Raw genomic sequence first — 26,306 nt, forward strand, 5'->3', positions numbered from 1 at the left:
AGTGTAAGAACATGCTGGTCCACACCTTCTTTGATGCCAGCTCTTCTTGTGCTGACTGAGACCGCCTGGTGAATGATGTTATAGCAAAGAGTCTTCTGCAGGTTCTTCTTCAGACCTTTCAGCTTGTCAAAAGTGTCCACTATGAACACGTGCTTGTTGGGGGGGTGGGACGCTATCTGGTTCAGTTCAGCCTCGTTGGCGTTTTGGACTCCTACAGCGTAAACGGTGACACCAGCACGGCGGAGAGCAGCTGCTGCCTCGGTCACGTTATCCTGCGATTCACCATCTGTGATCACGACTGCCACCTGCTGAACACCCTTATCTTTCCTGCTTCCAGCGTCCTCTGTGAAAATATTTTCGCGGGTGAAGTCGAGGGCAGCGCCGGTGTTTGTACCACCTCCGCGATAAGGCAGGATTTTGATGAAATTCAGCAAACTGTCCGTTTGATTAAAGCTGTTGAGGTAGACCAGCGCTGTGGCTCGGTCGCTGTACGTAACGATACCCACCCGAACTCTCTTGTCACCGATGTCCAAGCCGCTGACAACTGACTGCAGGAAAGAGCGCACCAGGTCGAAGTTTTCAGAGCCGATGCTTCCCGACTCGTCCACGATGAAGACGAGGTCTGCCAGTTTGGCTGCTTTGCAGTCTGTAAAGGAAATCATAATTTCGTTATTCCAGAGTCACTCAAGTATTCTGGTACCTTTCCAGATGTGACGGTGACACCACAACAATTCTTTTTACTTGTGTTTTTGTTATTGTGCAGCCCAATTCCACAAAGGTTGGGATGCTGTACAAAATGGGAATAACAGCAGAATACAATCTCACATCTCAGTACACAGCATCAAACTTTTTGGAATTAGGGTTAAATATGTGTTGCTAGTAGGGATGGGTACCGGTATCCGGTGCCATGTTCTGACATATATGGTAGTAACCAGACTGAAAAGAAGCGCACATTTCAGTGCTTTATTTCGGTGCTTTTTTTTCCTGAGATGTCACACACTTTGGATTCTAGCCAATCATTTTACGTTTCCGAGGATAGTAGGCGGGGCCAGGTACGTACGTTCTTTTAGAGCAGAGCTACAGATTAAAAATGCCCAAGGCAAAGCGATCAAAGTCTGGCTGTACTTCACAGCAAAAGATGCAAACTCAGCAGCCTGAAACAAGTGCTTTAAGCTGATACTGTGATACTGTCAAAGGAGGTAACACCTCAAATCTGATGAAACACCTGGCGACGCATAGCGTTTTTTTAAAAGAAATGCGCCGTGTTTGATAGCTTGCTGCGAGACCTCACACCGTGCACATCTACTGCGGGTGTGGTGCCTGTTATCGGACCCGGAGTTAGCAACATCCCCCAAAAACCTGAAGAGTAGAGTCCTGGCCCCTAGCCCTGTCAGTGTAGCAGAAATGATGAGGATGATGATGATGGCAGCAGCAGCCGTTCTTCTCTGCGTGAGTAGCTTCATGTTGTTCGTGTGTAATTAACGTTGAGTAGGCTAACCACATTATTACATTAATGCATGTAAGGTGAACTAGCAAACACTGTCGTAGTTACATGCGGCTGTCTTCTTGTTTGATGGCAGATGCTCCCTTCACCCTGGCCAAAAAGGCTAAAATGACCAAAGAAAAAGTGGAAAACTGCTGAACATGAGAGGTTTTTGGACAAAGTTTGTGTTCTTCATTCTTTAAGCACCGGTTTGAGCACCGTTTAAGCACCGGCACCGTTTCAAAAGTACTGGTTTGGTACTGGTATTGGATAAAATCTAAACGATACCCATCCCTAGTTGCTAGTAGGTCATTTGGTTGGATGTTGTTCCTTTGGCACAGAATTCCAGGTATGTGACAGCTAATAAAGGTAGAGGTTTCCTATCCAGGGTGCCTGTTTCTGTATTGCCCTCATATTCCGCAATCAAACTAAAGAATTAGTCCACATATACTGTCGAGGAGCATTAGAACAAACAGTTCCATGTTATTTGTTTTAATAACTCATGTAGGCGGTCACAGTGGGACACCCACTACATGCTGAGAAGTGAGTACTAGCATTTCACAAAGTGTTTTGATGATGTTGAAGTGTAATAGAGTTTCAGTTAAATATATTTCAATGATGTTGGTTGTACTGCCCGTGAAGCTAGCAGCAGTTGTCTCTTACCAAGCCATACAGGCTACTTTCCACTCATGAATGACTGTCACATTTAAATGCAACAAATAAACACATTTATGTTGTGAAGTGGTGCATTTAACACAAACCGTGACCTTGTGTTTGCACTGTCTAAACCTAGCATATGATAAAACTGTGACTTTCTCACAACAACATAGACCTAATCCAACTAGAAGGCTGTGATTTCTCTGCAGGGAAGATCAATCTAAATATCAGCAGCGAAGGGTAATTTGTGCAGTGCTATCTGCATCTAACAGACTGAAAATGTGAAAGTAAAAATAAATGTTAAAATATGGAAGCATGAAGACTCCCACATCTCGGATATTCTCGCCACAGCGTGCTGGCTGGCGTTTCCGGCAGGATAAGTTTATCATCAGGATTAAAGGTAATAAAGGTAATTTATGTGACTGTTCTTTTGTGAATATCCTTTGTAAAACACTTCAGAGATGCACAGGAGTTGATTTTATGACTGATGACAACAATAATGAAAGTAAAGACTTTTCACCTCGAGTGAGAGTGATCTCCACTTCCTCCGCTTCAAAAACGTTCTTCAGCGTAGGCACTGCATTGATGGTAGACTCGTACACGTGCGGTGCTGTGGCTATTACACGAATTTCATCCATTGATGCACCCAGGCTCACTCCAACGATAGTTACGCCTAGAGATTTGATCAGACGTGTCTGCTTAAAAACCTGATCATCCGAGTCTTTTCCACTTAGAACAACCAGAAACTGTCGGAAGCCTTGGGATGCCCGACTTCCTGATTCATTCGTGAAGAAGTTAGAGCTGGCGTACTCCAGTGCGCTGCCCAGGTAGCGTGGCTGATTGGGCTGAAGTCGGCTCTGGCGGAAGGACCTTACACCAGCAAGCGTGTCCTCTTTGGTTTGGAAAGTATTGAGAAGAAACTCCACTTTGGTAACCGTACCATACTGGGCCAATCCAAGACGGTAGCCAGAAGCTCCAATGTTGAGTTGATTGACCAGTCGGACCAGGATGGATCTGATCTGCTGGAAATCTGCTTGACTGATGCCACTGTCCACCAGGAAGAAAATGTCTGCAAACTTTTCTGCCAAGGCTGTAAATTAAGAAGAAAACAGTCCTTCACTATTATTAGATACATTTCCATTTATATGAAATTACACTACCTGCAGGTCTAAAAGACAAAGGTTTGGAATTTTCTAACTAACAAAAACTGTTGTTTTTTAACTCCTAGTTTTAATTTCAGTTTGTAACCACAAGCCTGCCATGGATGGTACGATTCTCTGCCTTCTTTCATCTGCACAATATTTTAAAATTAGAAACACCCTGTCTCAGAGCGATGCATTTGTTGCTTCTAATTTCCTTTTTTGTGTTTTTTCCAAAACCTCTCTGAAAACTCAGAGAGGACACAGCACGCCAGATCATATATAACTTACCTACTATATTAATATACTGACAGGGACTAGAAAGAGAGAGCAGATTTCTCCTGTTTTGGCTTCCCTTCATTGGCTTCCTGTTAAATCCAGAATTCAAAATCCTGCTCCTCACATACAAGGTCTTAAATAATCAGGCCCCATCTTATCTTAATGACCTTGTAGTACCATATCACCCTATTAGAGCACTTCGCTCTCACACTGCAGGCCTACTTGTTGTTCCTAGAGTATTTAAAAGTAGAATGGGAGGCAGAGCCTTCAGTTTTCAGGCCCCTCTTCTGTGGAACCAGCTTCCAGTTTGGATTCAGGAGACAGACACTATCTCTACTTTCAAGATTAGGCTTCAAACTTTCCTTTTTGCTAAAGCATATAGTTAGGGCTGGACCAGGTGACCCTGAATCCTCCCTTAGTTATGCTGCAATGGGCTCCACCAAAGCTGGACAATAGTCCGTTCAGTTTACCCTAATGAAGTTATAGTCAGCAGTGATTGTTAACCAGTTAAAAAAAAAAAGAAAAACTGGTCATAATGTCAGTAAAAATAAGGAAGTGTAACTTAAACAACCTAATTTCTTCATTTATAATAAATAATAAAGACTGAATCAAGAATGTCAGAAAATGTAACGTGATTTAGAGTCCACATGCTACCGACCAATCACGTTTGAACGAGGGGTGGTATTTGTTGAAATACGCTGGAAAAAACGTTGTCATTGATTGTCGGGGGTTTTTCTTTCTATTTGCTTTAAAGCAAAGAACGTATCTGTTTCATAAACATTGACTGGTGGATGAGAAAAGCCTTCAGGGCTTCCGCTGTAGCTTGCGGGTAACTGGACTAACATCTCTAAATCAGGAGATCAGCCGATACGTTCCCAGATTGCTATTGATGCAAACTGAGCAGAAATGCTCTGATGCAGTTACATCTTAAATCGCTGACCAGTGCAAAGAAAAACAAGCAGCAGATACATTAAGGTATTTATTTCCTTCTCTTATAATAAACAATTCTGTAAGGACGTTTTCTTTAAGTTGTTGTCTCACCTTGACTCCGACTCTCCACGGAGATGCATACAGTTTGCAGCAGACTGTCTGTTAGCCGCTGTAGAGCCTGGTAGCTATCGATAGTGTAAAGAAAGTGGTGTGCAGGTAGGTTTACGATAGACTCGAGCTCCTGCTGGTTAACCTCTCCCACCCCAATGCCAAATATGATAACTCCTTGATCGCGCAGGCGCTTGGCGGGCTCGACTACATCGTCCGTGGAGTCCCCGTCTGTGATGACTACAGCAAACTGAGGAACTCGCTGGCTCGCCCGGCTCCCTGCCTCCTTGGTGAAATACACTGACTGGAGGAAGTCAATAGCCTTTCCCGTTTCTCTGCCTCCTGTTCGATATGGAAATTGATCGACTTCGGCCAGCAGAGAATCCTTGTCCATGTGATCTTTCAGCAGAAACTCCTGGTAGGTCTCGTCGCTATACTGAGCCAAGCCAATCCGAATTTTGTCAGGGCCGATGTCAAGCCCTAAAATGAAACTTCGGAGAAACTGCCTAATTTCCTCAAAGTTATCAACGCCAATGCTAGATGAGCTGTCAACCAGGAAGACTATGTCTGCCACGGTGGCTCTGGCACATTCTGGAAAAGAAGAAGAAGAAAGTCAGAAACACGAGGAAAGCCAGTGAAACCTGTTGGATATTTACATTTCTCGAGAAAGATAAAAATCTGGGCGGGGCTTTCCCGGTTTTATATTTAATAAATGGTCAATGGACTGGTTCTTAGACTTATTTTACCTTGAGACGACAGTTTGCATGTTTATGATGATGAACCTGACCTCACAGCCCATTGTTAGTCAGTGGGCTGCTTTCAGTCATTGTGCAAATGTACTGTTTATGAGGTTGGGGAAACCTGCAGTCAGCTGAGACTGAAGAAGTCACTTGGATGAGTGACGAAATGAAAACGCCACGTCCAGATGAACAGAATCAACCTTTTGGGGTTTACCTTGGGACAGTTGCAGGAGTTGTCGCTTGGCTTCTTCTACAGTCGTGCATAACGTCTGGATGATGTTCTGAGAAATTCCCTGCAGCGCTGCAAAATCTGATACACTGTAAACATGCTGATCGTCATTTGCAATCTCCCTCAGCTGGCTTGCATCTGCATCTTTGATACCAATTGCATACAAAACAATCCCTCTTCTCCTCAGGTTCTTAGCATGAGACTCTACATCGTCTTGGGATTTGCCATCAGTGATCACCACAGCAATTTGCGGCACTTTCTGCACAGCTCGGCTTCCAGCTTTCCCCACAAAGTGTTCGTTCAACATGAATTCCAAGCCTTTACCGGTCAGGGTTCCGCCCCCCCTGTAAGGCAGTTTGATGATGTTATTGAGGATGTCCTCCTTGTTGTCAAAGGTGTTGAGCAGAAACTCTGTGAGTGGATTGTCACTGTACTGGACAAGGCCGATGCGGACATGATCAGGGCTGACATCAAAGCTATTGACCAGTGTGAACAGAAACTGGCGGATCTGCTCGAAGTTCTCGGCGCCGATGCTCCACGAGCCATCGACCAGGAAGACGATGTCTGCCACGGCCTCTTCAGTACAGACTAAGAGGAAAGGTCTTTAAGTCACCGAGAGGAACTGCTGGATGCTAAAAGGAAATCTCTCAGTAGCCGAGAACGTTTGGCAGCATGAGGTGAAGTGTTAGCGTGGCTTATAGACAACAGAGGTGGGCTGTGTCATGTGACTGCGAGAAAAGAAAAATGGGCACATTGCCGTCAGCTTGTGAAAAACCTCTGGACCGGAGCAGCACTTACCTTCAGGGTGGAAAAGCGTGAGGAAAATGATAAAAAGAGGCGTATGGCTTACAGCTGGTGTTTATTGCCTTCAGAAAGCTTTGCTGGAAAAAGGAAAGATTACCTGACTGCTAACGAAACCCCGACCTTTAACCCTTGCATCTCATTCATGTGCCTGGCTGCAAAAACATTTCCACACTAACCCTAATACTTCAGGGCAGTCTCAGAAACACCTTGAACAGGTTAAACGTGAGCGTGCTCCAGTTGGAGTACAGCAAATCAGGCCCAATGACAGCACGACAGGTCAGGCTCATCCATTTTTTATAGATACTGTTGGTTAATAAGAGGGAGTCATATCTATTTTTACAGAGGTCCTTTTTAAAGTACAGCTGCTGGACACTGAAAGATTTATGAAAACATCCAAAGAAACTTTTCAAACCCAGAAAACTGCTCCCTCATTGTGCAGCTTAATGATGGTAAAACGAGCCGTGTGGAGAAGAACCAGGGACACAGCCCGAGGCGCCGATTAGAGCCACACACCGGGGTCTTCCTTCTTTCTGCTGCTCACAGTGGATCATCTGCATCCACCTCAACCTATCCCAACGTCTTCCTCTTCTCCTGCCTGCAGCTGCATCTTCATTCTCCACCCTCCCTCCATCCTGCTCACTGAACATCTTCAGCTCGGCTCCACCGTCTCCAACCAAGTCTCACCTCCATCCTTGACCCTTCCCTTTCACTCTTGCTGCTATCCTTCAGTCACATTTGCCTCCACCCGCTCCACCCTGCCTGCACTCTTCTTCACCTCTCTTGTGCACTGTCCTGTGGATGTTTGACTGCAGCTATTTAAACCTTCACCATTTTTGCTCCTGCATGTTCACCTGTCACCTGCCCCCCTCCCATTCACACACATGTATTCTGTCTTCTACTGGACTTCATCCCCTTTGCAGACGTCTCAGCACTGCTGACGAATCACATTTCGGGAGTCCTGGCTACACGCTGCTGACTTCAATCTGCTTTTTTATTTCCAGTCATGATCCACAAGTTAATTCTACGTTTTTCAGGGATAAATTATTTATTAGTTTAATTACTGACAGTGACCATGGCCTGCACCTAAACGTCCAGCTCTACATACTGTTGGAGAAGTAATTTGTGGTTAAACAGATACTAAATGTTTCTGTGGCAGTGATGCTGGAACAACAGGATCAGTGGAGGAAGTTTTAATCTGGAGTCTGAGACCTAAGAAGGAAAATGTTTTATGCAACCAGACACCAGTCGAAGCTTTGTGTTTGTGCGTTCGTGAGCTTGTTAATTGTGCGCGTCCACGTGCTCAGCTGCAAACACATTCCTGTGCAGGGTTAGTGCTCCGTGTGTGAACTCCAAAACTTACCACACGCGTGAGGTCCAGCTGGTGTGTGTGTGTGTGTGTGTGTGTGTGTGTGTGTGTGTGTGTGTGTGTGTGTGTCAGTCAGTGTATGGATGGTATAAACAGCTTTCACTGATGTCATACTTTCACTGATAGCCATAAGCTGCATAATCACACCCACCTGTCGTCTGAGCGCCGCTGCTGTAGAAACACGCCGCCATGATGAGGCCGACCAGAGCAGCCCGCCTCCCCTCCATGCTGGATCGGGTTTCTCTGTACCTGCGACAGAAACACAAAGTCTGTTTCACATTTGGAAGCAGCTCCATCACAGCGGGAGGCGGGGTGGGGGGGTGGGGGGGGGGGGGGCTGATTTCGTTTTGTCATAAAATCAGCACATAAAGTATTTTACTGGCACGGATATCGAACGCTCCGACAAACATCTGCTCCATCCTGGGAACAGAAACGTGACGCTGTTTGAGGATGAGTAGATGTGTGCAGAAGCTTTTTGTGCCAAAACAGACTTTTGTTATATAATAGAGACAGAAACACAGCAGAGACACGAGGGGAGGAACAATATTTGTGATGATAATATGATAATAATTATGTGATATTTCAGGCCCAGTTAAGATATTTACAATTGTCCAGGTTAAATTATTGGACAATTATGTGTAACTTTAATCATTTTTTAAATAAAGGTTTAAAGGATTCGTCTAATAAATTGTTAATGAATGCATGGATGACATGGTGTTTATTAATGCACACAGTGTTTGTAAGGCATGCATCAGGACAACAGTCCGCAGTCTGCATCTGCAGCCGAGGATGAACCCTCCCTCCACACTCTCTGCACAACTTCAGCAGGAAATATGGATCTGGATTTGCATGTCAACATATGACAGGAATTATCTGATGTTTCCCAATCTGTAACTGTAAAGAAGCCGTGCAAAAATTGCTGCATCCAGCAAAGTAAATCACTTCCAGCCCCGCCTCTGAGCTGAGACATGTGAGATGTAGCTCACAATGATGAAGATGGAGCTTCCTGATTGGTCAGTTTTTAATCAAGCTGAAATGGTTCACTGAGTGTGTCACGCAGATGACCCCGCCCGCCGCACCCGGCTTTGGTTGGAGCCCAGTGATGTTGAAAGTTTCAGTATAATTATTGAAATGACACATTCGTGCTCGCAGCCATGAACTCATCTTCTCGGAGTGCTGTGAAACCAGAACCGCAGCACCGGAATAAAAGCTACAAATCATTGAGCGACAACTACGAGGTTGCCAATCATGTCTGTGCGGCATCTGTAAATCAGTGTCAGACACGGGGAAACTATTAAAACTCGGCGTGTGAGCGCGCTGACAGGAAATAAGATGTGACGCTCAGTCTGAATAACTTCAGCGTTGCCGTGGAGTCAGGGACACGGCAGGGGAGGAGCCAGCAGGAATCAGGAAATCGGAATTTAGTCAAAAGTGTTTTATCCCATGTGAATCTAGATGGAGCAGCATCTGTAGCATCCAGGTGGGAAGCCTGTTAGCGTGTTAAACCTGTATTTTTTCTAATGTCCAGCAGGGGGCGACTCCTCTAGTTGTAAAGAGGTCTCTTTGTATTGAAGTGTTCCTGATCTGACAGCTCAGTGAACTTTGAGGTCTCAGTCGCTGGTTTCAGGTCGGACATAATTCAAAACCATGAGGGTAATTTTGAAAACGAATCCAGAAAGGACGAGCGAGCTGATCGAGGGGTACGCTCTAAGGTTAATGAAATGTTTCTGTGTCCTTCACTTACTCGTATCCACCAACACACCAACCAGTGGCTACGTCCATCTTTTATATACAGTGTGTGTAAAACAGGCTAAACCCTCAGACATCCTCAGCTATTTTCTGCAGCCGTTGGGCCAAACACGATAACTCCACGTGCAGCTCCACTCTGCGCCTCAGCAGCCAGATGAGTCAGACTGTTTCTGGTGTTCGCAGCCAGAAGACTTCACAGCATCATCTGGCTCTCCTTACCGCCTCATGGTGCCATTTCCTGAGATCTGTAGGCAGACACTGTCTGGCCACATCACAGGCCGGATGAATGAGAGAATATTTTAAATGTTCTCTGGACGATGGTGCATCAGATGCAGAGGAGCTTCCTGCTGGTATTTACTGCCTCTCTACTTTCTCGTCTCACGCCTGCCACCATAAAGTCTCTGCTCTCTGTTTACTTCCTCATTTCAAACTCCGTCCTCCCTGAACTCCTGCTCAGATCATCTCACAACAAAACAACATCAGTATTTAATATGTTTGTGTTCCGTTACCATCTCATTAGAAGAGCAGGGCAAACGGAGGAGTGAACGATGAGAGGAGCGGTCTGATGTTCCAGGGTTGGGTCACAGTTAGCATGCATTTAGCCACATGCTAACCAAACAGATTCAGAAATTTTACATGTAAACGATCACACCATAAAGCACAGATGACAGAATCCACATGTCAACAGTTTAAGAAGAAGCTGCTAACATGTTGTTTGTATTAGTGCTTTTTTTCTGCAAAGCATTTCGAAACAAATGATTTTTTTTTATTTGCACAGAATTATAAAATCACCAGGATCAATTTTATTAAGTGACTCACAGCACAGAGCACTGCTGTGCAATGATGCACTTTCATGTTTAAAGCTGAATAAAGCAAATCAAGTTCAAACTGAGGGTCATCTTCTAATTTACACACAGTGCAAAACATCAGCGATGGTTCGAGCTGTCACTGAGAGAACATCAGGACAAAAACAAAAGAAATCAGATCTGGCTTTGAGAAAAAGATCTGGTGATGCTCACACAGCAGGAGGTGGATGTACAAAGTTATCACAGCATTTCAAAATGTCGAAAACGGGAGCAAGAACATCAAGAAACTCAAAGAGAGCCACAGAGAGCAGAAGAAGCCTGGAGGAGGTAGGAAGCAAACATCTGGAATATTCTGGGGAAAAATAACGATAAGTCTAAAGAGCTGAGAAGAAGCGAGTGAACGAGTTAGCCAAGATGAGAATCGTAGTCTCAAAGGAGACGATCGCTAGAACCCTGCAGAGGAACGGACCGCCAAAAACTTCTGCAGAAGATACAACTTCAAGTCAGACTGCAGTATGCTGAGGATGACCTGGAGAAAGATGCCCCACAGGGAAGCAGTGGCACACTGTGGGGATCAGTTAATATTGCAACAAACAAGCTCCAGAAGTCCGGCCTGACTGTGGGATGACCTGAAGATCGAGGTCCACGCCAGAAGGTCATCACATCTGGAGGAGCCTGAGAGGTCCTCCAAAGCAGAACAGGCTGGGTTCACTCAGGAGACGAGAGAAAAGTACAGCAGAGGACGGTTATCCAGCACCACACACAGGTGGCTGTGAACCCTCTGATGCACTTTAATGAGCCTCGTTAGCTTCAGGTGTTTGCTGTTAGTGCTGCACAGCCGTCCGTCTTTTACTGCCTCTGTCCCAGCAGGGACTGACCTGTTTGTTAGGATCTCTATCAGAGGTGTGGACAGCGTGCCCATCCTCAGATGATTCACAAACATATGCACAGCAGTGAGAACGAAGAATGTTGTTTACGGACAGACGACCATCGTCTGGGTGCTCCGACGAATTGTTCACACTCACACGACGACACAATCGTGCACGACGTGCAGGTGAGCCGTCGTCAAATCAAAACAAGAAATCTGACTAACATGCGTCCTGGATGGTACTCGAGTGAGGATTTGAAGGTGTCTATAAACAGCCAGTCTGCAACAACTACAAACCTCAGCCTCAATCTTCAGTACTCAGAACTGACTGATCAGAAGGTTTTACTGGCTTTTAGTTTATCTTTAATTTCCCAATGAATAAACTGCATAATATGTTAATGATCTGTCCTGAATGATGGTTTCCATACTCGTCTTCTTCCTGGAGCCTCCCTCATCTCCTGCTGGCGCACATCTCCAGTGAATTTCACCAGCTGATACCAGCTAATAAAGATTTCAAGGAAATTCGGCTCGATCCTTTTACAAGGTACTGCAGATAAATCTGCTTCATCCTCCAGGCAGTAAAAGTGACAATACGAATCTCTGGATCTGTGTGGGCTTCATTTATTGGACGGCTGTAATCCAGCTCACGCCTCCCTCTCTCTGTCTACATGTATGAACATGCGTGCGCCCACGAGCGTATTTCAGGCCTGTGTTTAATCACGGGTCTGATGCTGGAGGCCCTGTGAGTGGAGGAGGATTTGGGGGAGGGTTATTCTAATGCGAAGCATGTGGAGGTCATCAGCGCTCCAGTGACAGGCTGATTGAAGTGAGGTCCAGCTCTATTTACACAGACCTCCAACTGTATTTACTCGGAGCGTGAGCAGCCCTTTCCTGTTGGCTCTATGGACCGTAGATGTTTGATGTAAAAGAATGAATGGCTCATGGTTTCCAGTTCAAACTGGTGTCACACATGCAGGAGGTTCTCCTCACTGATGAGGACATTATAGAGCCGACGTTCTCTGCAGGCGCACTGGAGGACAGTTTGGGCCCTCCGAGCAGAGTTTAGGAGAATGCACATATTTCTGAATCGTGGACAGCTGCATGAAGCTGGAACATTTCTAACATGAATCTGTGTCCGACCAACAATCCCACATTCAAAGCCTCAGCTGTGGAGGTCAAAGAGGAGCTGAGACTGGACTTCTCACTCCAGCTCTCGTGTTGAGCAAGCCTATCCTCTCGACGCCGCTGGCTGGAGAGCCTGGAACTAGGAAATGCCGTCTGACCACACGGTAACTCAGAGCGCCACACACAGTTGAGAAACGAACCGGGAATAGCTGCGGCAGCCCGCAAGATCAAACTCAGCTGGTCTCGTGCCAGCCCACATCAGCTCACGGCTCAGTTCTAACCCTGAATCCAGCAGCCAAGTCCCCCCTATTCGATCGTCCACGTCACATACAAGTGAATTGTTTACCTGCTTTAAACCTGCCCACTGTCGCTGTGCATCTGCAGAACGCTCTGGAACCCACGCCCACCCCGACCTCTGTCTGACTTAATGTCATGTGGGCTGCTCGTTTCTCCTGGTGTTGCTGCTTCTCATCCCCTGGACATCCACTGAAAACACCTCCAGGCATCAGAGTCACATACCTGTGGAGGAGCAGGGTTACTGCTGTGATGGGGCAAAAGCTTAGCCAGGTACTTTTCAGAGCCTCAAACAGCGAGTGAAATCCTGGACTGAGCAAAACGATCCAAGTGGGACGATGTGGCTGATTTATGCCAACCTCCAAGAGCCGACTTGGCAACGTCAGCGTCTCCTGAGGAGGCGGCCTCTGACAAAAACAGCTCTATATTAATCACCAGTGTTTGAGGCTCTATGAAGCATCACAAATGTGCGTCAGCCCAGCCTTCAAGAAGCAGTTCTCACACAGCGTTATGTTCAAACCTATAAGGTCAAAGACTGTGTGACTGCTGTGGAGATTCCTGATGTCACAGACAGGAGACGCTCATCAGCCGTCCTTTAGCGATGAATGAAAAAGGAAAAAGGAGGGAGCTTGACAGCTACATGCATGCAGGTAAAGTGAGACTGAATGTCATGTTTGGTCTGGAGACAGGAACATTTTCATAATGCAGAACAAGAACGAGCTTCACTGAAACGGTTAATGAAACACTCAGGAGAACCTGGAGCTGCTCCTACCAGAGCTCTGAACAAGCACAGACAGAGAATAAACACCACACAGCTGAAACAGTCGCACACCTCTGCTGTGACCACACGGCGACTTATTTAACGTCTCTGCTGGGGTGAAGAGAAAAGGAAGAGATAATGGATGATGAACGGGAGCAGGGCGGGGCCTCAGAGCCTCAGAGCAGAAAGAAAGATGAGAGAGGACAAAGCGTCCGTCCATCCCTGTCAGTCTTTAGATGTCTGACGTCACAAACCCGTTAAAGGTCATCACAGACAAGTTCATTCATGCTGAGAGAGTTTGTGGGTGTGTCGCAGAAGTGTGACTGCAGGGGAGTGAAAACGACCCTCTGAATTATCGACATGAAGTGACCCCTGAAGTTAGGCACACGGCCATCTTTCATTCATTTATATATGAGCTTCAATCCTGAAGGTCTCTGCACAGATGTGAGTGTTACTGCTAGGAGTCTTTCTCTGCACCACAGTCACTGGAGTTTCTCTCTGTCTCTGCAGAAAGCAGACTCGGTGCTTTGGCCTGAATCGATGCTGCAGACTGTTTGTGCTCTGCTGTTTTTGTTGCTCCTGTCTTTCTAACATCCTGCGATGCCTCTGCACGCAGGGAGCGGTCCAGCGTCTAAATGCAGCGTAACATCAGGGCGGCTGTTTGTACTGAGCAGAAATGATGAAGACAAAAGCAAATAAAAAATAATGAGGCTCAAACGTCCGTCAGTTAATGTCTCCTGTCACATGACTAACATGAAGCCTGCCACCAACACTAAACCTAAATCGCTTCCTGGCTCCGCTCACACATGTCGGCTCCAGCTACAGACAGTCATCACGCTCACCAGGAGCGGAGGTGGACTCGGGACCGTTTCAGGTCTCAGACGGCTGCCTTACAGGGATTACCTGTCCAGCTGGAAGCAGTCTGGCTGCTTGGAATACTTGGTTGAGTTTCCCAGCCCCACTAAAATCGTTAAGCGAGGGTCTAACAGCGACCATCATCAACAATGGCATTGTTAAAAATTCACAAACACAATTTAATGAGAAAAATGTCTAAAAGGAGCCGATCACTGTGTTTGTTTTCAGCTGCCAGCACGCACGAAGAGGCTGTGCCCCCGAGCAGCACCGCAATTAGGGCTGACCCTGGATGAGATTAGCGACCTCCACAGATTCACATCTTGAGAGCACATGTCCGAACAGAGACCACCGTGTCTCACTTCAGCCTTAAGCTTCTCCTGCTCTGATGATCCAGCTCATGAGACCTGAGAGTCTGTGTTGAGGTGACATGTTTGCCAGCTTGAAGGCCTGTGGTACATAGCCGATTATTAGAGATAGGTTGATCATATTTAAGATTGAAGCATTAATTAATGGCAGGACTTCTTTGAGCAGTTTTGTAGGAATGGGGTCTAAAAGACACGTTGATGGTTTGGAGGAAGTAATTATTGAAGTTAACTCAGAAAGATCAATTGGAGAAAAAGAGTCTAACTTAACATCGATGGTACTAAAAGTAGCTGTAGATAATATTACATCTGTGGGATGATTATTGGTCATTTTTTCTCTAATGATAAAAATTTTATTTGTGAAGAAGTTCATGAAGTCATTACTAGTTAATGTTAAAGGGATTGTTGGCTCAGTAGAGCTCTGACTGTTTGTCAGCCTGGCTACAGTGCTGAAGAGAAACCTGGGGTTGTTCTTATTTTCTTCAATCAGTGATGAATAGTAAGATGTTCTGGCTTTGCGGAGGGCTTTCTTATAAAGCAGCAAACTATTTCTCCAGGCTAAATGATGATCCTCTAAATTTGTGACACGCCATTTCCTCTCCAGCTTACGAGTTATCTGCTTTAGGCTACGTGTTTGAGAATTATACCACGGAGTCAGGTACTTCTGATTTGAGGCCTTAGTTTTCACAGGAGCTACAGTATCCAGAGTCGTACGTAGTGAGGAGGTAAAATTACTAACAAGATAATCGACCTCTGTTGGAGTAGCGTTCAGATAGCTGCTCTGCTCTATGTTGGTACAGGGCATTGAAGATGATAACAGTGGGTGGATTATATTCTTAAACTTAGTTACAGCACTTTCAGAGCAGCACCAACTGCAGGCCAACATGGAGGAGGTGGAAGGAGAAGTTACCAGAGGAAATTATGCTGAAGAGCACCACAACAGCACCAAGACAGCCAGTGGGGAAACAGGAAGCAGTGACTGAAATTTCAAAGTAAGAGTCAAGGGATGGACCAGTAGTAGAAGAACGAATGAGTCATTAATCATCCTTGGGTGGTCAATACCTGAGCAGCCCTCCAAAGTAAAGTGTAATCAAGAAAATTATCAGCGGACTCAATGATATCAGTATCCAGACACATGGAGCTGGTGGGAAGAAATCCCTGCAGAAGCCCTCAAAGCAGGAGAACAGAGGTGGTTAGAGCATGGACAGGATGTGTCCAGATACATTTGGCCATTGAATGATCTGATGTGGTTTTTTTTAAGCATGTCTCCATCAGGGAACATTTTGCACCAACCAGCAGGTGGGTGGGCTAAGAAGAAGACAAGTAAACTTTCAAAAAAGAAAAACATGGAGGTCCATCAGGATGCAGACAGTCTGAGTCACTGCAGTTTTAATGTTTAGAGTGAAGAATGCACAGCTTGAAGCTCTGCTGCATGATGTAAAGTCTCTGTCAAACACACAGGACACCCAGACGTCCCGGGGGCCCGTTGGGGGACGCACTTCCCTCCCTGATTAAAGAAGTGTTTGAAAGGCAGATGTTTGTGCTCTGGATAATCTAAACCAAGGAATTTGTTATTCTGATGTATAGAAACCAAAGTTTGGAGCAACTCTGACAGAAAGCAGCCACAGCTCTGCTTTCAGCAGCTGATGGGCGTTTAAACCTTCAGTACCAGCAGACGAATCTTTATGCATCTACTCTGTGAGGTTCAAGGAAAAGCACTGATGAAAAATGCATGGGCTCATCTCAGTACGTTCACTCTTCAAAGAGAACAGTGAAACAACAGAGGCAGCTAAAAGATGGATTTGAGGGATTTGTTCAGAACTTTGGAGCACAGTGAAACGATCCAGATGTTTCAGCCACTCGGCAGCTCATTAACACACTTACAGGCAGAATCTAGAAAAATATGGACTCATGTGGTGAGAAACTTCAGACGGGTCTGAACAAGAAACGTCTTCAAAACGATGCGAGTGTGCAAGCCTTCGAGTCCATCGTTCATCATTGTGTGTTTGTTCTAACTTTGATAGAGGAGGCTAAACTGGTCAGACAGGCAACACTCAGAGAAATTTAAAAAAGTCTACGTTTGGTTGGAAAGCAAAGAGCAAAGAGTCTTTTTTTCTAAAGAATAAATTTCAGTGTGAAAGAACATCTGTTTCTTTTTCCTTTTAACAATCTGAAATGCAAATCTCAGCCCGGTCATCTTTTATCTACCACTGAAGTTATCAGAGGTTTATATTTCCAACATGTTTAAACTGTTAATGACTGAAAATCCCGGGTCACACAGATCTGTCATATCTGGTTTCAGTCCCGGTTCAGGTTCTTCACTCAGCATGGAAACCTGTCAGCGTGTTTGTTCACTCAGGGAAAGCCAATGTTTCCATGGCTACAAACTCCAGGGGCTGGTTATTCTGACCAATGAGAGTCTCCTCAGTTTAAAACGCTTCCTGAGATTACATCTCACCAAATCCAGCCCTACTGTTGCTTTTCACTGGAAATGCAGATCCGAGATCTGTGCCGATTACTCTTACCAATCCTTCAAACCGGATCCAACCAGTCACAGCAACCAGTTAATTTCAGGATATTTCTAAAGTACAAACTCGGTATCAGATGCACCAATTTGCTAAATCAGATCTTAATTATAAGGGAAAATTTCACTACTTCAAAAACAGCCGAGAAGAAAAACGTGCCATGCATTTGTTATTCATTCGTCTCGTCAGCTCGTTTCAGCCCTCTGCTTTTGTTCTGGGAGCTACTGAGGTAGCTTTGACTCACAATTTATCTTTCTCTGGCTCTTCCTGCAGCCTCTCTGAACTGAAGGCAACCCGACTTCTTAAGTTCATGAAGATGTTTCACCTCATCCGAGTGGGTTCTTCAGTTCTGAAAGCTGGCCAGGCCCGGATATTCCTAGTGGGCTCATCACCTTGCAGGTGGTCCAGAGGCTTGACGACCTACCCTGACCAGCTGACATCTGCGTCGAGGTGTGGTCAGATTTATTCAGGGCCTAAACTTCTGGGATTCGTTTTATGCATGTTTCTCCCATTATTTAGGATTTTGGAGATGTGAAAATAAAAATATGCACAGCTGTAAGAGTAATACAAACACAATGGAAGCACTGTAAACATGCGTTAGCTAACCAGCAGGCTGGTGTTATTGATTTGGACCAACAGAGTTATAATCATTAAAAAAGCCAGAACCGTCAGCAGCCCTCCAAACTTCATGTCTGGCAGCTCTGACGAGGTGTCCCGCATTAGCTTAATTTACTGAAAGTGTGTTTAAAATGGAACGAATATTAATGGAGCCTGAAAAGAGGGCAGTGAAGTGAAGGTTCAAAGCTGAGAACTACATAAAACTAAAATCCATCAGCATGTTCTTGTTCAGAGGTGGGAAACCAACCAAAGCTCTGTTACTTAAAAATATTTGTGGTTTTCCAGAATTCTCAGCGAATACCTCTGGGGCTAAAATCTGATAATGGTAGTCACCACAGAAAACAAACAACGTAAATTACAGAGTATTGTTAATGCACCGAGGACATAAACTGGCTCAAACATCAGGCCGGTGCAGCCAGAGACAGCAGCAGGAGTCTGAGCTGATTCAGTCTCTGTGCTGAAGGTGGTTCAAACCAGGAAGTGATGATGTTAGTAACAGGAAACAAGCTGCTGAGAATCACCCCCTCACCAGCACCACTTCAGTGCACGTGTCCGTTAAATGTGTGGAAGTCTGAGTGCATCAGCACAGGTTTGAAACTGTGAAGTCTCATCGTTGTCTCCTCGCATTTCCTCGTCATGTGACAGCGTTGGATGTGTATGATGGACATGGATAATAACATAGATGTATGCAAGTGTGACCCCAAAGCTTCACATTGCAGCATTTTCAAGTGTTCCTCATATTTTTTATTTAATTTAATTATTTTATTATTTTCAGGATGAACTGATGTCATCTTGATTTCTTCTGCTACAGACTCAGCACAGCCATCAGGTTCAGGCAGCAGCTTCAGCTGCACGGATGTGTTTGCTGTGTTTGGGATCGTTAGGTTTCAACAGAATTTGTCCTTTCAAGCGAGGAATACTCCACTAGTGGCTCATCACCTTCAGAATACAATAGCAGAGTTTTCAATCTAGCAGGTGGTGTTAATGGAGTAATGAGTGCTGAACGGTTGTAGGTACGGTTGCACTAAATTCAATAATTACATTAGTTATAGTTATGTTGTTACTTGCATTACAAATGTTCTTCAGTTCAGACTGAAAGAAAAAAAAAAGTTTTTTTTTCACGGCGGGGTACGCCGGCGTGTTTTGTTGAACGGACCCAGAAGCAGACACTGAAGAGGAGTTGCAGGGTTTAACAAAAAGTGATCCTTTATTTGGATGATGGCACGTGAAAAACATGGAAACTAGGAAAACTATAAAACACTGAGAAAAACTGTGAAACACTATGACTGTGACTATGGTGGAGTTAACAGACGACCTGACAAAAACACACAGAAAACAGAGGACTTAAATACACACAGGAGGTGATCAGGGGAAGTGGGAACACATGGGGAAACTGACATGAACCTAATGACAGGACAGGGGAAGTGAAACTAAACACAATGAACAAAGAACACAAGACTCCTTCAAAATAAAACAGGAAACATGGAGAAAAAATACAATAATCAACAAAATAAAACTAAAATGCACACAGCACTGGGTCGCAATCAGCTGGAAGGGAGAAAATGGTGGAGCACTACAGCAATACAGTTTTTGAGGAGCGGAGATGTGGATGTTACTTTTATTTTTATTGCACAACAGGTCAAGAGTGTGACAGTAAAATGCATTGGACAGAAGCTGCTAACACAGCTTTGGGTCTTTGCAAGTGTCTGCACAGACAGCATGCTAACGCTAAGTTAGCCAAGAACCCACACTGATGTTAGAGCTGAGCGCATGCAGACCCGAGCCCCGCAGCCAGAGCCTGAGTGATGAGCAGTCAGGCTGCAGCCTCCGTTTCTACCTGTGGCGATCACTCTGAGTTCTCTGTCCGCTGGTTTTCAACTTCGCTTTGTGGGTTGAGATGTAAACACTAAGACAAAGATCTGAATCAGGAGGCTGATGTGGATATTTATGAGTAAGATATGTAGTGCCATACTTGTGGATTTCAGGGCGAATGGTTGGTATTTAGAATGCATATATTTGTCCCAGGCAGTAAAAACATGAAAGTGCTGATACATCATTTGATTTTTGTGTTTTAGGCGAACGCAGGCATTTATATTTGCATCATAAATCAATGTCACAAAATTCACCAGAAATTAAATTTCTGATGCAGGGAAGGACTCCAAGACCCTCCACAGAACCATGTGGTCCTGGTTCTGATGCTTTTCTTTGTAAAACACTTTCTGACATGTTTTTGAGGAGCTACGGAGACAGAGCTCTTCATTAGGAGCCTTCTGTGTTTCATGTTGCTGGAAACTGACTGAAACTGAATTCCGACATGCTGTGTTTTCAGATGCTTTTTTATGTTTTCCTTTTGAACACTGGAGCAGCAGCTTTTTCAGCACTTTTTAATGTGAGAAAGCCCCTTTTGACTTGTTTGTTTGCATTCTTGGTCAAAGCTCCCATGAAAATAAAAATGCTAGCAATGCTAAGAAAACATCAAAGGGAGAATTTGAGGACAAATGTTCCCCGTGTGAGAGAATATCAAACAGCAAACTCGAAGGAATCAGAACTAAAACCGATAGTTATCTGCAGGAAACTCCTCATTATGGATTTGTTGCAGTAACATCCTGGAGAAAGCCGGAGCTAAAGCTAATTATGTAATTACTTCCTGTCACAACTTAAACTAAGCAACAACATATGAAAACCACAGAGAGGATCAGAGACGACCCAACATCAGCTTCAGCCACTAATAAAACTCCACGATGAGCTTCACAAACCAACAAAAGTCACCGCAGCAGCCAGAGTGGAGGAGGTGAATCCCTCTGAGGCGAGATTAAAGCACCAAAGAAGAAGAACAAAGATTCAAGCATCTGTGATGAAATGTTAATTAAACACTGAAGGTTTCACAGCTTATTTCAAGTGCTCAGTATATGTGTGCAGTGAATCAGCTGGGAGGTGCAAGGAGAAACCAAACAGTTGTCACATGTTTATGAACACTCATGGCCAATGATAGAAGTGAAGAGACTACCTGGCAGAGAGTCGGCGCTCGGCTCGAGGACACTTCAGCTGGATGACGGGTGGTCAGGAGACTCTGATGATCCTGGATCACAAAAACAAAAAAGAAGAGTCAGCATCAGCAACCAGTAGCTTCACCTGCAACACTGCCTCGATATGCCAAACGCTCACTCACAGGAGGAACTCTGGGTTTATCTAATTAACCTCGTTGGTTTTAGACATCTGTTCAATGAGGAGCTGCAGCTGCACAGAGACCTATGTCCACATTTCCATCATGCAGCTTGGTTTCTGCTTTGGTCAAAGGGCCATCTAACGTGTAACTTCAGAACTCAGCCGTGAGATCAGCTGATCTCGTTGCCAGATGTCATTAGCTGGTGACCTTCATTGGATTCAGTTTGGAAGTTTTCTGCTGGATGTTACATCGAAGCTGCGTTCCCCTGCATACAGTTGCTGCACAGCTGCAAACCTCTTTTCATGTTGTATCAGAATGATGTTGCATCTCCTGTGACTGGTGCTGCTCTGCACTGGGACTAAAGCTGTCATGTTTGAAGTGCAGGTATTCCTTCATGTTCTGTCTAGGAAACCAGTGCTAATTTACATGTTGCAGCGGGAAGCAGCAAACCTTCAGACTGTAAGTCAAACAAATCAAAACTAAAACAGCGTTTGGTTTCCTCGTCTTCATGTGCTCGACTCTGAGGTTTATTTGAAGTGCCAGTACCCTTTTCCTGGTCATGTTAAAGTACAGACAATGTCAGATTCGATGTCTGTTGTTCTAGACTCTGAACATTCACCAAGCAGCAACAGCACAGTCACAGAAAACTGCACAGCAGCTGAAGTCTGTTACATTTAGGGTTAGGGCAGAGCTGTTTACCAAAAGGACTTCACAGGTGTTCCTGCAGTTTGCAGCAGGGGCGCTAATGAAACATTAGCAAAGAAGATGCAGCAGCTGAAGGCTTCACCTCAGCTAATTCCCTGAGCTGGATCCTCTTTCAATTTACAACAGTCGCCTTGAGGCACTTTATATTGTAAGGTAGACCCAACAATCATATGACCCCCTATGAGCAGCACTTTGGCGACAGTGGGAAGGAAAAACTCCCTTTTAACAGGAAGAAACCTCCGGCAGAACCAGGCTCAGGGAGGGGCGGGGCCATCTGCTGTGATTGGTTGGGGTGAGAGAAGGAAGACAGGATAAAGACATGCTGTGGAAGAGAGACAGAGATGTTTGTGCTGTTGGAGCCTTTTGGAGCATTTTTAATGACATCAAGTGACCAATATGTAACCCAGTTCCTAAAATCATCTCAAACAAAAGAGAAGAAAAAGTAAAACATTTTATGTTCATTGTTCCTGTTCTTACTGTCCTTGTTTAATAAAAGTGAAACGAGATCAATACATTTATTTAAACATGGAAGGGACGCAGATTAAATATGATATGCTCTGGTCAAACAAGGGTTAAGTTTTCTCAGAGGGTTGATGAGCTCTGATGAGAGCCTATTGTTTTACTCCACTCCTCGCATGTCAGCCAATCGGTGAAGCTCTATGCAGCTCTTGTCCCTCCTTAGTGCCAGCTCCCAAGTTTGCAGTCTCTTGCTTCTACAGCCGAACAGAGCAGGCGGACTAAAACTTTGCTATCGAGGGCAGAGCGAAACCGGAAGGTTTACTGAGCTGTGGCTTTACGTAAACGCTGAGCATACACTCGACGGCGGTAAGCTAAATGTGGCTAATCAGACACGTGATGTGCGGAGTGTGGGTACAGTTGTTGGATGTCTCTGAAACGCACTGTTGCTATGTTAGTTAGATCGTTGACCAAGTCATTAACATGTGAAAGCTGTAAATGTTTAAAGCAGCTAAAAGTAACTTTATGAGAGATAATTGTAAGCAGACTTTATCCTGCTTCCTGTTTAATTTTGATGTCAATCTGTTGTTTTAGAATACTCAGTATTGAATACTTGGAGGTAATTTTTAGTGTATTTCCACTTGTACTAGTAGGCCTATGGTACAAGCAGGATTAAGCACATCTATTTTAATACTCCTATTTGTGGACTGAGTCCTTGTGTTTACATGTTATTGAACCTGATTGTTTGCACTTTGTTCAATTTCTGATAAGCATTTGCATATTATTCCATTTCTTAGAAGGGGTAGTATACTTATTTATTTGTGATTAGATATATATGTACAGTGAGTTTATTCTGATGAATGTAATTAATGTTTTACAATGAAAGTGAATTATATGGTGACTATAATTCCTGAATGTTTGAAACCTTGTAGATAATCTTTAATGTTACTGCAGGTTACAAACAAGTATTGAACCTTGATACTGTGAAATTTTGGATATTGATACTTTGAAACTTGATATTTTAATGTTGTACAACATGACTGAACTGATGATGATTGAATTGATGATAGCTGATCTGAATAGTAGTTACTGCACTGTGACACTACTTTAGTTTAATTTGTGAGAGTTATTCGTAAATTGTTCGTGACATATATTTGACCATTGTTTATAGGTCAGGTTTTTTATATGGGATGAATCCAAAGACCAGGTCAGCGATTCCAGAACCCAGAGTGTTCCAGTGTTCACTGGATGGCGAGCCGACCCAAGATCCTAGGAGACGATATACATACACACGCACACTCATTTGCACATTGATGGACTACTACCTCTACTGTACGAGTAGTACGGTAGGATAGACAATCACACACACTCTTACCATTGGACGGACTCTATTGCGATACACCCGTTTGTCATGGGCCCCACCGGTACCATTTGGACTTAAAAAAGACTAATACTTTTACTTGTGCACAATTTTATTTTATTCTATTGTTTTTGCTACTTTGGGGGAGAATTTTATACTTGAAGTTCTGTTAAAACCTGTTGTAACACTGTGTTGTTTACAAAATCCTTTTAAAAGGCTTAAAATCACTAAAGCACTTTTAAGCCACACAACTGTGTTTGTCTGGTTTCTCTGCCATTCATGTACCAGAGCTCTAAGAGTCGTTCTTTATCTTCTGATACTAGCCCAAATTACTCATTACCTTGGTAGTTATCCATTGGTTCTGTATACAACTCCACATAAGTGCTACAAATAACATGGCTGCTGTGAGGTCACTGTGCTAACAGACAGTCCAAGAAGGCAGAGCTCTGGTTTTGCAGAGTAAAACTCTAAGCACTAATTAGCAGGAACCTGTTTTTGTGTGATGCTCCCAGCTTGAGAATTAAGCTAGCTAGCATTAGACGATAGACGAGCACTCCACCCTCAAATTAAAATTCTTACTTCTGGTACAAAAATCTAACACGGCTGCAGCTAGAATGCTAACTGAGGCTTTAAAACGTGGTGTCTGAAACCTGTAGATGCTGTTTTATTAATGAAAGTAACAGGTGTGTGTTCTTTGGTAAGAAGTAACAGGAGTTCTTTCAGGTTTGTTGCACTAACAACCCGACCACAAAGCTGATGCCTACACCATGAGTCAGAAATTACCAGCAGCTTATTGCTAAGCTACATCACAAGACATTAACATTTTCACTTTTGAAAACAAGGTGGTCTGAGTGATGCGACCACCCAAGACAGATTTTAAAAGTGTGAACAGTTTCTATAATACTGTACGAGATACTGTAGGAGGCTCAGAGTGAAGTTTCTTCAAGTTCAAAAGGAAAAAACAGTGAAGAAAGATTCACATTTTACATGAAGTGTGGTAACTCTCAAAATGACTTTCCTGTTGTGCTTAGGACAGTTCATGATGCCAGACTGTGTCATTACAGTTTTTGTGGTGAATACTGAAAAGGGTTCGTGTTAACCAAAACCATAGCCCTGGTCTCCAAACGTAACCAATGGAAATAAAAATATGAACAAAGAGAAAAAACTGATGAAGAACAACAACAATGGTCCCACACCACTTCCAGTCTCCCCAGTGAAATTCCTGTGTTTGCGAGAGCCGTCACCAGCCCCGCCTCCTCTCAAACGGGAATGTGCTGATCTTTGAACATGCATTGGTGCCAGCGCAGGAGTCACACAGGAGGACATATTGGAGGGTTAAAGAGTGTGATGTCATCAGCTGTTATGAAAACAGGACAGGGGGCTGGAAGTATCGCGTACAACCTGAAGTGTCAATTATAAGTCACTGAATCTTAAAGCTGTGTTGATTTGATACAGATGTTAGCTGTGGTAAAGGGGCGGAGCCAGGATGAACATACTGAAGATCAGCTCGGGAGAACAGACTACATCCTGATGACGGGGTCATGGAAACACGTGATTATAGGGAATATTACTCTCTGTTTTCTCACAAGGAAAGAAAGCATTCGAGAAGACGTGGAGCTCTGACAGTCCTGTTTAATGGAGACATTCGTGTTAAAGTGGACCTAGCGTGCTTTTCATTATTTCTTGTCATGCCTCTTTAGCCTGTGGTGGATGTTCATATTAAACACGGATGGTTCCAACACTGAGCTCAGTGCATGTACAGTAATCCCCATGAGCCCAAAGCTCAGCTTGCAGACTGCTTTCTTTTAATCTGTTTGATGTCACAGAAGCCACACCCACCTCAAGCCCTCTGTTTGTCAGGGGCAGCCAATCAGAAGAAGGGTAAGAACAGCTGTGGCCCAGTGTAAGATAAAGCCGGCTTATTTTGGACAGCTAATCATGCAAAGCTGCTGAGTCTATGAATCAAAGTACAGATTATGGCGCACTGACGAGATTTAATTTCCATTCATGTGAGGATGAATCCACCAGCCGGAGCACTGGACGACCACTTTTCAGTTTTTGCTTCACCCTCCAAAGTTCCTGCTGATCCACCAGTTTAGCATGTGTACAGAGAAAATACACAAAACCAAAGGCACTTCCTGCTGTGAGGCCAGTGTCCTGCCCCAGAGCAGATAAACAGGAAAAAATTAATCAGATATGAGCGGAGGAGTGGCGTGTCTGCAGGGACGTCTCTGCTTCCAATAAACAGACTCAACATGTGCACGAAAGCCTCCATCACACCTGCTCGGCTCATCTGCTCTCAGGCGACCGCCGGGACGACGAGCTCTCTCCTAATTTGGCATCTCGATGTATGCTCCTTTCTTTCAGTGAGGCGTAAACTCAGTCTGTTTGTTTCATCCAATCAGAGGTCAGCTGACAGGACAAACTATCATCGGTGCTTTTTATAGTGTCACTGAGTTAGTACCTGGAGCTTTTTTTAGATTTTAATTGTTTAAAACAGCAGAAATATAAACAACACAGAATGTCTGCGCCATCAGCTGATGCTCTGTGAATATAAAACAGGCCAGCTGCAAAAACTGAGTCAGCGAGAGTCACAGTTTAAACTCTTTGCCGGATGCACAAGTTTCAGCTCATTTCAGAACATCAGAAGATGTTAAAAAGACGCTGAAACTAACTGTTTCTGTTCATGTGCCAAAACTAAAACATCATAAGACCCTGCTGCTGCAGCTACTGCAGCTGCTGCTGCTGCAGCTGGGTTCATGTTTCCAGAATAAAACAATGAAAGTGGGACAGACGATCTCTGACAGCTCAACTATGGTGAAAACTTCACAATCATTCCCTCCAAGTAGGATGATTACACCTACAAGTATGATTGTGTTTCTTTAGTCAGACAGTGAATGTGCCTCACATCGTGTCACATGG

At 44.4% G+C, this 26,306-nt stretch overlaps 1 protein-coding gene and 1 long non-coding RNA gene across 5 annotated transcripts in view; one reads left to right on the top strand and one right to left on the bottom strand.

Moving 5' to 3' along the window:
* The window catches only part of col6a4a (collagen, type VI, alpha 4a), a 75,345-nt gene that overhangs the window by 39,019 nt on the left and 10,020 nt on the right, over positions 1–26,306 (bottom strand). For 3 of the 4 annotated variants that reach the window (XM_019364405.2, XM_019364404.1, XM_019364406.1), the window contains 6 exons: positions 20,705–20,776; positions 7,887–7,984; positions 5,551–6,153; positions 4,600–5,187; positions 2,661–3,230; positions 26–646 (listed from right to left, as the gene is read on the bottom strand). In XM_019364405.2, coding sequence (XP_019219950.1) covers positions 26–646; positions 2,661–3,230; positions 4,600–5,187; positions 5,551–6,153; positions 7,887–7,962 — 2,458 coding nt within the window. In that variant the 5' untranslated portion in view covers positions 7,963–7,984; positions 20,705–20,776. The remainder of the gene's footprint in view (positions 1–25; positions 647–2,660; positions 3,231–4,599; positions 5,188–5,550; positions 6,154–7,886; positions 7,985–20,704; positions 20,777–26,306) is intronic. The other variant, XM_019364407.1, reaches the window with a different exon arrangement.
* On the top strand, positions 21,945–23,632 carry LOC112848163 (uncharacterized). The gene is made up of 2 exons (XR_003222121.1): positions 21,945–22,393; positions 23,196–23,632. It is a non-coding gene; the product is annotated as an uncharacterized LOC112848163 (long non-coding RNA).

This window comes from Oreochromis niloticus, linkage group LG11, assembly GCF_001858045.2.
Source record: "Oreochromis niloticus isolate F11D_XX linkage group LG11, O_niloticus_UMD_NMBU, whole genome shotgun sequence".
NCBI classification, from domain to species: domain Eukaryota; kingdom Metazoa; phylum Chordata; class Actinopteri; order Cichliformes; family Cichlidae; genus Oreochromis; species Oreochromis niloticus.